Consider the following 15290-nt stretch of genomic DNA (forward strand, 5'->3'; position numbering starts at 1 on the left):
GGTCCTGGCATTTAAGATGAGAGTGACCAGCCTCACTCATCTATGAGTGGCATTACATGAGCAATAAACCCCAACCACCCCTTGGATATAAACCTACACGGGCTCAATCCAATTGGAGCGCCGTAATTACCCACTAAACAACCAGGCGCCAAAATTTGTTTATATGGTTACCACCCAGCGTAGTAAATGGTCTCCTGGTGTACAGGAAACCATTTGGCTTGTCACTCAGTGCAGAGTCACCCACAGGCAGAAGGAAGAGGAAAGAATGAAGGAAAGAAAGACAGAAGAGGGAGTGTAAAGTCACCCGTAGGCAGAAGGACGAGGAAAGAAAGAAGGAAAGAAAGACAGAAGATGATGGAAGGAAAGACGGATGGAGGAGAGGAAAGGGCAGACACCCGAGAGCCGCACTACATCGAGTGAGTGGATAGTGAGCGCCCCCACCTACCACATAAATCAACAACGAAAATGACAACAATATTAACTCAAGGGAAACAGACAACTGAGAACATTTGGTAACAACACTCAAGCACTTCACAGACTCCTCTCGGTTCTGCAAAATACTTAACAATATCACTAAGTCACACACACACAGGTACAGTACTTCCAAGACCAAGACACAAGCCACCGTCACCTCAAACACCCAACACATCCCTTATTACAAAGAACACCCAGACATACTCGTTATGTCTAAGCAAACATGCGGTATGTCACCTTATACCAGTCATCACTGAAATATGAAAATCTTTTTTGCATATGCAGAGAATCACATGACATCTAGGCTGTCACGTACCTCGGCAACTATACATAGGCACATCACAGTATTCCCGGCATTTGGAAACATGGAACAAATTATCACTGTTCTTAAACTAAACTAGGATCCAACACACCTTCCTTCTTACAGATACATAACAGTACTAAGCACACCATCCAAGATGACCGGACGCCTAATTCTGAACAAAGTCACACTTCGTGTCCCCTTTGCTCCCTCACAGCGCAGCTTTAGAGCATAACGTTCCACAAGCACTAAAAACCCAAGGTCACACAACGCGTTTCTGACAGCACCAACTCCACGATACCAGCACAACATACACCTCTATCAATAGCTGTATGTAAAACCTGATATACCATCCCCAACTTACTCTAATCACCAAAATCTACAGCACAAACATAGAACACAGCACCATATAGTGGCTTGCCAACTACAGTTCCACTGGGCTCCGATCGTTCGCCCACTCTTTTCGATCGTTTCATGGATGATATTCCTATACCTCAACTACCCACAAATATTGCCTTTTTGCATATGATACAGCCATGATAATTACACACCACATTCCAGGTACAGACTGCACACGGCAACAAGATTACCTTAACACACTTCAGGCATGGATCGAGAACAATTGGTTGATGGTGGCTCCACCCAATTCCACCACCACACTCATCACCAGCAGGAAACATGAGCACAGGTACATCCCTAACATCATACTTAACAATGTACCAGTGCCACACATCCTCTCCAATTGGATCCTTGGGGTGACATATGGCTCTGGAGTCTCCTTCAGAGACTCAATACAAGGCATTAAGAGCAGGTGTACCCCAAACTCAACACACTTAGGGGAACTACAACGACAGACATTTGGCAATAAAAAGAAACACTCCGAACTATGCGAACAATATGTCAAATAAGAGATATCCTGTGCTTCCCCAATCCTGTCCAACACCCACTGGAAGACTTGGCAGACCACACAGAACAACGCTCTACGCATCATCACTAGCTGCACCAATACCACTCCCACGGCTTCCTTTCACTTTAAAACCAAAATCCTCTCCGTTAAAGAATATTTTGACATTAGATTCACAGTTCTATGCATCAGCTGGCGATAAAGTAAAACACCCATGTTCTTATACTGCAGAGCCATACAACACAATTAGATACACAAAACGATCTCCACAAATATTATCAGACCCTCCTCAACTTTACACCTCAGACACTCGTATCACTTGCAGTGAAGAAACACCAACATACTCATTTCTTGCGCGGGGCAATGCAACACTTAGATCAGAACTTTTAATACAAAGTCCCTTTCTCTACGTCCACCCATCAGAAGTATCCTTAAATAGAGCTAATCTAGTTCACCTAGCGAGGCTTAGTTCAGTAAATCACTCAGCCCTCCTCTGTTACCAGGCGAGATTTGGTGATCAGCAGTGAGTCTTTCTAGCACAAGATAACTCACATCATGGAGCACTGCACGGCACATGCCACACTAAGACGCAGACAAAACATCAACGGTGTAGGGAACCTGAGGTACGACCCCATGGGGTCAGTTGCTTACCTGTGGTCGACTGGTCAGGTAGGCAAGGCATGACCGGGGTTGATTATTAACAACGACAACAAATGACTGTTATAACTGGGGTTGCCTGCCCTTTCACACCCTCAGTTGTAACAGCACAGCCGTTAGTGTCTTTCTAGCACCTCTCCCTCCGCGAATTGTTCCGTAATTTTCACCTAATTAGTCTCTTAACTGTTCTTTATACTTTTACTACAACAAACTTCACCATATCACGGACATCTGCTCTTGATGCTAAGACCCATTTTCTTGTCGGCTTAGAAGGCATTGTTACCCTTCTTCTTCAACCCTTTATTTTTTAACTTGAACTTATTCTCATGTATAATATTTGTATCTTTTGCATATCTACATAATGGTACAAAAAATACGCAAGAAAAGTCGTATAATCACACACCGGGGACAGAAATGACTGAGAAGGAAAAGGTTTTTGGTAGCCTCCATAACAGTGGCAATACGATCTAAAAAGCAGAATCTTGTGGGTTTTGAAGGTACAGGACCTCTTCCACATAAATTGCTTTTTACACCCGTCTTTGGGAGGGAAAACTTGTATATAAAAGGTCAAGATGATAATGATGATTATCATGATGACAATCTGATTTTATATTATTTGTTCTGATGAAGATGTCATCATCATCATCATCCAGTCCTGTGTTGTTCCATGAAGACCGTAGAAGCCCGGGGCTAGGCAAGTTGGTCCCGACATGTAAGATGAGAGTGACCAGCCTCAGTCATCCGTGAGTGGCATTACGTGAGCAATAAACTCCAACCATCCCTTGGTTATAAACCTGTACAGGCTCCATGTGATTGGAGCGCCTTAATTACTCACTAAATCGCCAGGCGCCATAATTTGGTTATATGGTTACCATCCAGCATAGTACATGGTTTCCTGGTGTACAGGAAACCATTTGGCTTGCTCAGTGCAGAGCCACCCATATATCAAAGTAAGAGGAAAGAATGAAGGAAAGAAAGACAGTAGAGAAAGGAGGGACAGATGGAAGGAAGAGAGGAAAGGGCAGTCATATTAGAGCAACACTACATCGAGTGAGTGGATGGTAAGCGCCCCCACCTACCACCAATGAAGATGTACTAAGGGTAAAAAAAAAATAAATAAATAAAAAAGTATCGGTTCCAGGGAGGGGAAGGGTTCGATGCATACCGAAAATATTCGAATACTGCCAACGTGTCATTGTGTATGAACAATGTTTGTATAAAGATAACATTTGCTTTATGTTTGCAAAAGGATATTGCCAGTTGGCGATATATAACACCACCCGACATCAGGGCTACCAACGTGTGGTAGGTCGGACACCAGTATTTCAGTGACCTTAGTTCTGTGGTCCCAAATGTTTCACACATATAGTGCACCGATACTTTTTTTACCCATAGTACATTGCATAAGTAACAGCAGAGAATATTTTCGCTTTCAATGCAGTGACGTCTTTGCTTTAAATTTTCTTGCATTTCTCGTCGGTCTGACTCAGTTTAGATTGTCTAACAGTAAAAGGCTTACTACTGACTATATCTAACCCCATCCATTTTCAAAATTGCTACTGAAAAGGTAAATATGGCTTCAAACAATAACTTGGTGAAGGAAGGTGCTGTGAAGTCTCTTTATATCTATCTATCTGTCTATCTATCTATATATATATCTATAACTATATATATCTCTATCTATCTATCTATCTATCTATCTATATACATATGTATGTTGGGCCTTGGCGGAGGTATGCGCTCTACTGAGTGCCATGCCAGTTATTAATATTATTATTACTACTATTACTTATCTATCTATTTATAGCCATACACCATAATCTCGTAAGGGGTGGCCATTTGTCTTTGAGTTGTTATACAGGGAGGGGCACTAACCCTCTACCAACCCACTTGTTGACACATAGGGAACACGTTTGGGTTGGATTATGGTTGTAAATGGTTTCCTGGCTTACAGGAAACCATCAGACTTTTCACTCAGTGTAAAGCCACCTGAAAAGGACAGAGGTGTAATGAAAAGTGACAGGAAAAATGGGAAAAATAGGAAAACAGCAGAGCAAATACAGAAGAATGATGAAGGAAAAAGCAGGCAGCACTACGTCCGGAGAGTGGATGAAGGTGGCACCACCTACCACAGATTCGTTTTCGTTTTTTTCGTTTTTAAAGGCTCCAACATGCTTGCATGTGTCGGCCTTGGTCACCTAATGGCGGCTCTCCATGCTGCACGATCCATTGGAGCCTCCCTGTTCAGTCCCTTAACCCTAAGGTCACACTTAATGACCTCGTCCCATGTCTTTCTCGGTCTACCCCTCATAACCCCACCCCCAATATTAACACTTCTCACCTTCCTCACCCAACTATCATCCCCCATCCTCTCCACATGTCCAAACCACCTCAATCTACCTCTCCTCATCACAACACCAATACACTCCAGTCCCATCCTACCTCTCAACTCTTCCATTGTAAACCCAGCCCCTCCAGGCCTTGGACGCAGGGACGCACTGCACATCCACCTAATCATTGTCATTTCTGTACGTCTGAGCCGGCGAATGTCTTCCTCCTTCACTGCCCAGGTCTCACTGCCATACAGCATTACACTCCTAACACACGCTGCATACAAAGACCCCTTAGCACGTAGGGAGAGCCCCCTCAATGTCAGGAGAGGCAAGAGCTCCCTGAACTTCTTCCAACCACTTCTCACCCTAGCCACAGAGCTAGCTCCAGCCCCACCTCCAGCACACAACATGTCTCCTAAATAACAAAACTCTTCCACACACTCAAGAGATTCACCAGCAAGTTCAATTCTTTCACGTCTGACGATCTCCACCTGCTCACCCCGGCACGCCGTACACATAAAATCAGCATTATCTCGCAGTCTACCTCTGATACCACTACATCTCTTATGCACCCATTTATCACACACACCGCACAAGATGGAATTACTTTCCACGCCCTTGTGGCAAACTGCACATGGCCACTCTCCCTCGTCTTTGACAGTACCGCCACCAACCCTAGATATCATCACTTTTGTTTTATCTGCATTTACCCTTAAACCCTTTTGCCCCATACCATCTCTCCACTTCCTAAACCTTTCCTCCGCCTCCCTTTCATTCTCTGCAATCAACACCAAATCATCAGCATACAACAACTCCCACGGGAGTCCGTTTCTAAAGTCACGTGAAAGGGCTTCAAGTACCATGATAAACAACATGGGACTCAAGACTGACCCCTGATGCACACCAACATTCACGGAAAACTCATCACTCAAATCTCCATTCACTCTCACCTGGGTGTGAGCACCCACATACATGGCCATAACCACCCTTACCAGCCACTCCTCCAAGCCAAGCTTTCTCATTGCCCACTTCACCACCTCTCTAGGGACTCTGTCAAAGGCCTTTTCCAAATCAACAAAAACAAAATAATGATCCCTTCTCCTACCAATATATTTTTCCTGAAGCTGTCGAACAATGAATATGGCATCAGTGGTCCCCCTACCTGGCATAAACCCAAACTGCATCTCATCAATATTCACTCTTTCTCTAATCATACCTTCTAAAACTCTCTCCATTACCTTCATTATCTGATCTAAAAGCTTTATACCTCTATAATTCCCTCTTTCCAGGGCATCACCCTTCCCTTTATACACATTTACAATTACACTCTTCAGCCAATCATCTGGGACAACACACCCATAAATAATCCTATTTATCAGGTCAGTGACTAAACTCACCCCTATATCGCCTGAGGCCTTCAACATTTCGGCAGTCAACCCAGACACACCTGCTGCCTTCCCCACCCTCATCCTGCCTATTGCCTCACTCACAGTAGCAGTATCAATCAAAGGCCAAGGGCCAGACACTGGATCTGCTGGCTCCAAACCTTCCCTGTCCCAGTCAAACTCCTCATTCAACAACCGGTTATAATGCTCTCTCCATGCATCTTTAATATCCTCACTGTTCACCACTACCCTTCCTTCATCATTCTTCACACACTGCTCACCTATGATATCCCGATTATCCCTCTTCACCTGGCCTGCCACCCTAAATATATTTTTCCTTTCCCCATGATTTAGGTTATCAAGTAATTGTCTCTGTGACTCAGACTTTGCCCTGTATACCTCTCTCCTAGCCCTACGCTTGGCAGCCAAATATTCCTCTTTGCTACCACCCTTCTTCCATTCCCGGAAAAGCCTTCTTTTCTCCTTAATTGCAGCTTCTACACCCTCATCCCACCACCAAGTTACTTTATGTCTTGGTGGTCCTCTTGTCCAGCCGCATGTTACATCAGTAACTCTCAAGAAATTGTTCTTGAGGGCTCTGTACTGTTCATTAACGCCTCTGTCTACAGCTCCCTGTTCAGCCACCACTCTCCTCAACTCGCTATAGAAGGCATCCCTTACTACTTGGTTTTTCAGCTTCCATATTTTCCTCCTAGGTACATAAGTCCTCTTTTTCATCATTTGTTCTTTAAGCACCATATCACAAATCAATAGTTTGTGTTGCTGCACACACTCCTCACTTCCTATAACTTTAACATCCCTCACTAACCTCCTATCGGCCCTCCTAACCAGAAAATAATCTATCTGACTGCTATTTCCCCCAGACTCATACGTAATTAACCTGCTGTCTCTTTTCCTAAAATATGTGTTGCACACAATCATGTCCGTTGCCTCCCCAAACTCGAGTATCCTTTCCCCTTCTGCATTCCTTAAACCATATGCACATCCCCCATGCACTCCTTCATAACCTTGGGCTGCTTCACCTACATGACCATTTAAGTCCCCTCCCAAAATCACTATCTCATCATCCCGCATACCACCCACTACACGTATTAAATCATCCCAAAATCTATCTTTCTCTGATTCATCCAATCCTGCCTGTGGAGCATATGCCGATATAATCACAGCTATCTTTCTTCCCAACAGAATTTTCACAACCAATATCCTATCGCTTACTCTCAAAACATTCATAACATATTCCACCCATTTCTCCGCAACCATCACACCAACACCTCCATATCCGTCTGTCCTCCCTGCCAAAACAACTTATAGCAACAGTCCTTCCCAACAATCTTTCTGGCTGATCCACCCCTGTACCGGACTTCCTGCAAACACGCCACGTCCACCCACCTCCTACTGAATGCCTCAACGACTTCCCCTGCTCTTCCCCTCAAACTTCCCACATTCCATGAACCCACCCTCATCCCCATGGGTGATTTACTGTCCTCAGGCTTGCTTTGAAACCTTTTTTGTTTTGTCATCTTCAGTATTAATAAATGGGGACAGACACAGCACAGGTCCCACTCACCGCACAATCCCAGGTCCAGGCAATGGATTTGGGACCCCTAGCCCACCAGCTTACCAGTGGCTGTGGTAGTGGCCTCGGGGCACCCTGCCAGGACAGCTGCAGGGACACCCTCCAAGCGCGTCTTGGCACTACAACTATCCCGCCATTATACACCCACTGATAGGGCAGCCTCCTGGGACGCTACTCCCAGGTTCGGGCCCCTCTCTATTGGGCGGAAGCGGCAGCCTGGGAACCGCAGTGACCTGTACCCTCTAGCACAGGCCCGAGCCCCATCTCGCCCTGGACCCATGATCTATGCCGGCGGAACCCCCGCCACGCCTCCCCCCAGAAGTCCGCCACTAGGTAGCGGGGGCAAAGTTTTCTGGCCGCATGCCCTTGCTGGCGCCAACCCCTGTAACGTAGTGGGATACGTTGTGTGAAATGTAAAGTGCATGTGGTGTAGTGCATAGAGTGTTATTATTATTATTATTATTATTATTATTGTTGTTGTTGTTGTTGTTGTTGTAGTTGTTGTTATTTGATTACTATTGGTAACAGTAGTCTCATCATCAATGCCTGCACCAAGCCAAAAATCGAAGTGGAAACGTCAGAAGAGGAAAAAGATCCTGGCTGAGTGGAAAACAAAAATCAGTTATGAATACCAGGAACTTACTGTTAGACCTCAAAAACTCCTTCTCTAACATGGAAAAGGATATGTTGCACAGGCGATGCTGGTTGGCATGTCGCCCAGGTACAGCAGATGAGAAAAAGTATATTGGGGAACCATTGCACTCCAAGTTCCTAACATGGTCCTGGAGGGTGCCGGGGAGGCTGTAGAGTGAGGTCAGGTCAGGACATTCACCCCATTTCCGCGCTGCAATATAAGGGGTCATATGCTCATTAGTATAGGTTAGCTTAGCTTTGCTTAGTTTATTGTAACTTAGGTAAGTTTAGTTGGTATACTGTATAGTTTATGTTAAATTAGGCTGAAGGCTCTCTAAGGAGCTGGGAAGACTCTTGGGTTTGGTCAAGTCTGGACATTCACCCCTTCTCTGTCCCACCGAAGAATGAATCGTATGCTTATCATTGTAGAAGCTCCTACCTCCTCTTTACTACTGTTTGAGAAGTATGCTGTGCAACCATTGTGCTCCAGGACTGAGACTGACAGAATGACAAACTTCTCTAGTAACATAAATTTGGTTTTTAGGAAGGATAAGAATAACGTTTTTCTTCACATGGCTCATGTTCGTCCTGCAAAAATAATTCTGAGTTACGACTGGGTGTTAATGGTAAGTTTGCATGTGTATCTGGGCCCAGGGTGACAACATGGAAGGCACTGTAAAGGTTAACTGCGGTCAGGCCAGGACATCCATTCCACTTCCACCCTGCAATGAAAGCAGTGCTCGTCAGTGTAGGTTAGAAATGTTGCGATAGGTTAGGTTTAGCTGATGATATGGCTCTGCATGGCAGTGGGAAGACTGAATATCCGGGTCAGGTCAGGGCATCACTTCCTCCTCTGCGTTGCGACAGTATGGGTCGCATGCTCCTATGTTGCACCTCTACCATTCTGGATTCCATTCAAAGAATCCTACAGCATTCTCACCACCATTTTCAAACCAACTTTTGCATTAAAGTCTACCATCACAAACTAAATACAAGCTAAAAGTTGGAGAAAGAATTGGAATATGTTGAGCATTATTATCTAGAACAGACAGATTGGAGTTCTAGTTCATGAAAACAAAATTGAACGAAGACCAGGAATACGATGGAGAGCTGTTGGTGAACAACGGAACTTCGTTAAAGACAGGGTATTGCGCTTGACAGAAGATATTGGTTTATATAATCAGTGTCTCCTTCCTGCTCCTACTTATGGATAGGAAATCTGGAGCCCCATAAAATTTATGGAGAATGAATGTACTAATTTTCAGAAAGGAACTGAAAATATTAGGTTAGATGTCTTATAGAATAAAAGAGCTTCCTGGATTGAGAAACTGACGAATATTGGATATAATGTAGGAAATGTAACCACCACAGCATAAAATGAACTAATGGATGTGAGTAGGCGATGTCCTTCTTGGAACAAATAACACATGTACAATCAGGATAACAGAGTGGCAACCAACAGATGGGGTAAATGGACTGAGAACACAAAGAACAAGGTGGAGAAATGAGATTCACAGATCTGCTGGGTCTGGATGGAATAGACAAACAGCCAATAGGTCAAAGTGAAAAAGAAATGGGAGATGCCTTTGTCCTGCAGTGGACTCAATGTCTCGGATGGCAAAATACGAAGATGACAGTACACATATTAGAAAAGAAAGTATTATGCAGTTAGAAAATTTGACTTTCCTCTTCATGGGAAGCATAAGTATGGCTAGTACTAACCTGCAATTTGAGGTGCCAGGTCGACCGAGATGTTGGTGCCCCTATCAGTGGTGATATACAAGTTGATGGCAGCCAGGCCCTTCTTGTAATCCACCTTCCTGATGCCTGTCACACTCCCAATGCGGTTTATACAAGCAATCAGCCTGTAGGTTGTAATTAGTCTTGAGTCAAGCGTTCATATTTATCTCTTCACCCTAAAACAAGTTCATAATAATATGGTGAAGTAGCAAGGGAGGATCCTCTTCTCTACAGTGCACAAAAAACATGGAAATCTGAAAGACCCTAAGTTCGCGTCTGTCCGTCTACGTATCTGTCTTCCTCTTCTCTGCATTGCACAAAAAACATGGCCACCTCAGTGAACCTACGGTCGTGTCTGTCTGTTTGCCTATGTCTTTTTTCCTGGAATGCAACTTTGTGTGGAGCATCACAGAAAAATTATAAAAAATATAAATAAACTCCAAAAGCAAACCTTAAGAGCCTTATGGAGTGTGCCTTAAGCCCTCTCCCCCTCCCCCAAAAAAGAAAACCAGCACAGTTTACCTTCTGCTTATTAAAAAAAAAAAAAAAAAGAAAATATGGCTATCCCTTGTAGGTAAATGTTAAGGCATATCATTGCACATAACTACTGATCCATGGACTCAGGAGCTGTGGAAAGTGTCACAACATAGCCAGGCAACTGTTACACGGATTTCTTTTAAGGCGATTTTTGCGATCTCATATCTCAATATGCAGTTGACACTCTATTAAATCTCACTTCAACTATTTTTTATTATTTACTGTATAAACTATCTAAATATTACCAAATATATCTGTGTAGTCTATCGCCCCCCCAATGCTTCTTCAGAACCCGGTGTATTTGACACCATATCCACACAGTTGAGTAACCTTTACCTTGCCCTTAGCACCGAAATTGCCATTTTGGGTGATTTTAACGTACATAATGTTGAATTGTTATTGCATTCTGCCAGAACTGACGATGCTGGTCTAGAGTGTGAACTGTTTGCAGAATCGTTTAACCTCACGCACTTGGTAAAGCAACCAACTAGACTACCAGATAATCCTGACCATAATGCCCTCTCTTGGATCTATTCCTAACGAATAATCCAGGTCAATACAGGATAGAAGTATTGTCACCACTTGGATCTTCTGACCACAATCTCATCAAAACCTCATTAGTTAGCCCCCTCAAACCTTTCTGAACCTGTCAGGGTGATCCGATGGCACTTTGATAGGGCAAACTAGGATGGATTTAGAAATTATCTTTTTGACATTCCATGGCAGTCTTTCTTCACTACTGATGTCAATTCTACCCAGTCCCACATTAATGACTTAATACTAGCTGGTAAGGATTTATTCACACCAATTTTTAGAGCCTTGTTGTGTATGGTCAGTAGAGTGTTGTAGTGTGTTTTAATGAGTTTAGAAGCCCAAGCAGGGCTTGCATAATTCACCACTGAACATATACCTGTATATTGTTTGTATACTGTCGTGGTGGCTTCTTTGTTGTGTCTGAATGTTGTATGGGCAAGTGACCTTGGGTCATTGAGTCTTTGTGTTAATTTTTTTTTTAATGTTTGTGATGTGTATGTTACACCAAGGATTTGTGTGTGTGTGTGTGTGTGTGTGTGTGTGTGTGTGTGTGTGTGTGTGTGTGTGTGTGTGTGTGTGTGTGTGTGTGTGTGTGTGTGTGTGTGTGTGTGTGTTGTTTAAATGACTGATGTATGTTACACCAAGGATTTTGTGTGTGTGAGTGTGTGTGTGTTTGTGATGTGTTGTTTAAATGACATTGATGTATGTTATACCAAGGATTTTGGGTGTTTGTGTGTGTGTGGTAGAGGGGTATTGTTTATGGTGAGGTGTGGAATGTGACTATGTTCTGCTGTCCAGTTTGTGAGAAGGTTCACTGTACTTTGGCTAGGGCTATATTGAGTCTGTTTGTGGTGAACCAATTGTGTAGTATGTTGTGGGAAGCTTGGAGGATGTGTGCAGCTGTGTTTGCATTTTTGTGTGTACCTGTAAGTGTTATGTCATCTTCATAGGAAGCTACGTGTATCTGTGGGGTGTGGGTATGTCATGCATGTATAGGATAAAGAGTGTAGGGGACAAAACAGATCCGTGAGGGATGCAGTTTGTGAAGCTTCTGATGTTTTATGACTGACCAGCAAATGTTATATGTGCACATCTGCATGCTGAGTAGTTTGCCAGCCATCTTTTTGTGTTATTGTGCATGTTTGTGTTGAATATTTTGTTTGTGAGGTTATGGTGGGAGATGGCATCAAAAGCTTTGCTAGTCTAGTGTGACTAAAAGTGTTTTGTGTGGTGGCCAAGCTAATATGATGCCATCAAAAACTTTCTGTAACGTCTGTAAGAGAGTGTTTGTGGAGTGTAGTGACCTAAAACCATGTGATGGGGCTAGGGGGATGTGAGGTGTTACTAATTGTAATACTAGTCATTCAGTGACTTTGGAGGGGATGCAGAGTTCAGTGGGGCTGTGTGACGAAGGAAACATGGGGTGTTTGTTGGGTTTGGGGATAGTGATGATAGTACCATGCGTCCAGATGTTGGGTATATGTTGTGTGAGTAGCTGTAGTTTGATATGTTGGTGAGTGCTTGTATGCCTTGTGGTCCAAGATGTTTAAGGTGTATGTTGCATATGTTTTCTGAGCCACAGGCAGATGAGCGCTTAAGGTTGTTAATGATGTACTTCGTCTGGTTGTAAGCGAAGGGTGCGAACTCTGGGTCTGTGGGGAAGTGTCTCTTGCATCAGATGACATGTCGGTCGTTGTGATGGAGCTTAGATGACTTATGTGTGAAAAGTGATTGATGAGTATTTATTTGTTGTTTGTTTGAGGGTATGGTGTCTTGTTGTGATGGCAGCATGTGGTTGTGTAGTTTTTGCTGTTGGAGAGTGTGATAGTGTTTAGTGTTTTGTAGAGTTTGCTGGTGTTTGGTTTGTAATCAAATGTTTGGAGATAATTATTCCAGTTTAGTGTTTGCTGCTCTGATATTTTATTGTTTATTTGAGTGTTGAGTGCCTGTACTTGTTGTATGGTGTCTTGTGTATGGTGTGTTGGAGAGTGTTGCAGTGTGTTGCATTGGCTGATGAGGCCTTGAATTTCTGATGTGAAGTTGGGATTGTGTGTGTTTATGTTTCCTCTGGGGATGTGTCTTTGTCTGCATTTTGAATAATTGTATTGACAGTGTGCATAGCGGTGTTGATGTTTGTGATGGGTGTACTGTTTAATGTTTCAAACTGTTGTTCTGTTTCAGTAGTGAATGCCTCCCATTTGGCTCTTATAATTAGTACATGTGTGTCTGTGGCCACCTGGGGTGATTCTGGTTTTGGTAGTGATGATCATCAGGAGCTGGTCAGAGCCAAGGGTTTTGACTACTCTCCAGGATGTTGTGGGGGTGAGGTTTGGGGAGCAGAAGGTGATGTCTGGGGATGATGGGAGGAAGAGGCCTTGGGGTGGGATATAGGTATGTTGATGGGGATTGTTGAGGATGAAAAGATTATCTGCTTGGGATTGTAATACCAGCCCTCTGTCTGTGTCAGGGTTGTTGACGTGCCAGGCTGATGCCTTGGAGTTGAAATCACCGTCCAGGATGATGATGGGTATGTCAGTGATGTGGTGTATATGAGGAATATAATTGTGTGGTACTGTGGGGGACAATTGGGGAGGGGGGAATGTATGTATTGGTAGTTTTTATGTGCGATTTGTTACCATTGCATATTTTAATTGATTGTATTTCTGTTGTGGTGCTTTGTGGGGGAAGAAGTGATTTTATGTGTGCACTAGTATGGTGAGTGTAGCCTATACACTGTATATACACTGTATATGGCTAGTGAGGGAGTGATCGCCCTCTACCTACACAGATCAAAAGCCCTCGGGAGCAGGGGGGTGGTTGCTTTCTCAGGCAGAGGAACTCCTTGAGAGTGAAATGGCTGGGAAGCATGCCGGCACGTGACTGGCTACAGCATAGCTGGGTCTTTCGGGTGTGGGCAATCAGGCAAGTTAGCTGCCTACTGCGACTGCAACACAATGGCGAGGTGTTCAGGAAGTTAGCCAAAGAAACCTTGATGGACTCTGAAAGAACAACAATGGCCCCCAGTCCCGTGCAGCCCTTAAATGGGCAGGGGGTGCTAAGAATCTCACAGTTGCCTCAATTACAATCTAATTCCTTTGTTAATGCAAAAAATACAATTAAAATTGGTAACTGGAATGTGAGAACGCTAAATCATGACGGTAAAATCGATGAGTTAGTGAAGGTTTTTCAAAATTACGGACTTGATATTTGTGCTCTGACAGAAACTAGATTAACTGGAGTCGATAAGTTGGATTTGGAGGATGGTATACGTTTACTGATATCTGGCCGACAGGACGGAATGCATTATCAGGGAGTAGGATTGTTGCTGGGTTGTAAGGCAAATAAGGCTTTATGTGAGTGGGATCCTATAGATGAGCGATTGTTATACGCACGGTTTAAATCAAATCATGGCAACATCAGTCTGTTTGTGTGTTATGCACCTACTAATGATGCACTCGATGAAAGGAAAGACACATTTTATGAAAAGTTGCAAGAAGGAGTAGGAAGGGTACCTAGACATGATGTTTTGATCTGCGTTGGAGACTTTAATGCAGTAATGGGCTGTTCAAATGAGGGATTTGAGGCATGTATGGGTAAGATGGGAGTTGGTAGTAGGATGAGTGAAAACGGAGTGAGGTTTGGAAGCTTCTGTCTAGCAACTGACTTAGTCATCGGGGGCACACTCTTTCAGCATTGCAATATACACAAGACAACTTGGGTGTCGCCGTGTGGAAAATATAAAAATCAGATTGATCACATCACTATCAGTAGGAGGCATAGAAGTTCTCTGCTAGATGTTCATGTTAAAAGGGGAGCGGATATTGGTAGTGACCATCAACTCAGCATTGCAAAAATAAGGTTTAAACTTAAAAATCAGAAGAAGGAAAAATCTGGTGTTGGTAGATACGATATTGTTAAGCTTAGAAGGGAAGGAGAAGAAAAGGAGGAATTCAGATTAGAATGTAGAAATAGGTTTTTGGTGTTGGAAACGTTGGAAGAGGGGGAGAGAAGTGCAGATGAGATGTGGGAGGATGTGAACAAAGTTTTGCATGAGACTGCTGAATGTACGATTGGAAGGAGACATAGATTCAGGAGAAAGAAATGGATATCAGAGGAAACGTGGGATATGATAAAAAAGAGAGGTGAGGCTAAATTGAGGAGTGAGATGCAATGCGTTGATGAACGAGAGATTGAA

At 43.5% G+C, this 15290-nt stretch overlaps 1 protein-coding gene across 1 annotated transcript in view; it reads right to left on the minus strand.

Moving 5' to 3' along the window:
* Positions 1 to 15290, minus strand: part of LOC145418814 (uncharacterized) — a 234690-nt gene that overhangs the window by 2954 nt on the left and 216446 nt on the right. Inside the window, exons 5-6 of the mRNA XM_080287146.1 lie at positions 10007 to 10149; positions 8295 to 8495 (exon numbers count right to left, since the gene is read on the minus strand). Coding sequence (XP_080143272.1) covers positions 8295 to 8495; positions 10007 to 10149 — 344 coding nt within the window. The remainder of the gene's footprint in view (positions 1 to 8294; positions 8496 to 10006; positions 10150 to 15290) is intronic.

This window comes from Coenobita brevimanus, chromosome 116 (genome assembly GCF_032717465.1).
Source record: "Coenobita brevimanus isolate Jiangsu-jjx chromosome 116, ASM3271746v2, whole genome shotgun sequence".
Taxonomy (NCBI): domain Eukaryota; kingdom Metazoa; phylum Arthropoda; class Malacostraca; order Decapoda; family Coenobitidae; genus Coenobita; species Coenobita brevimanus.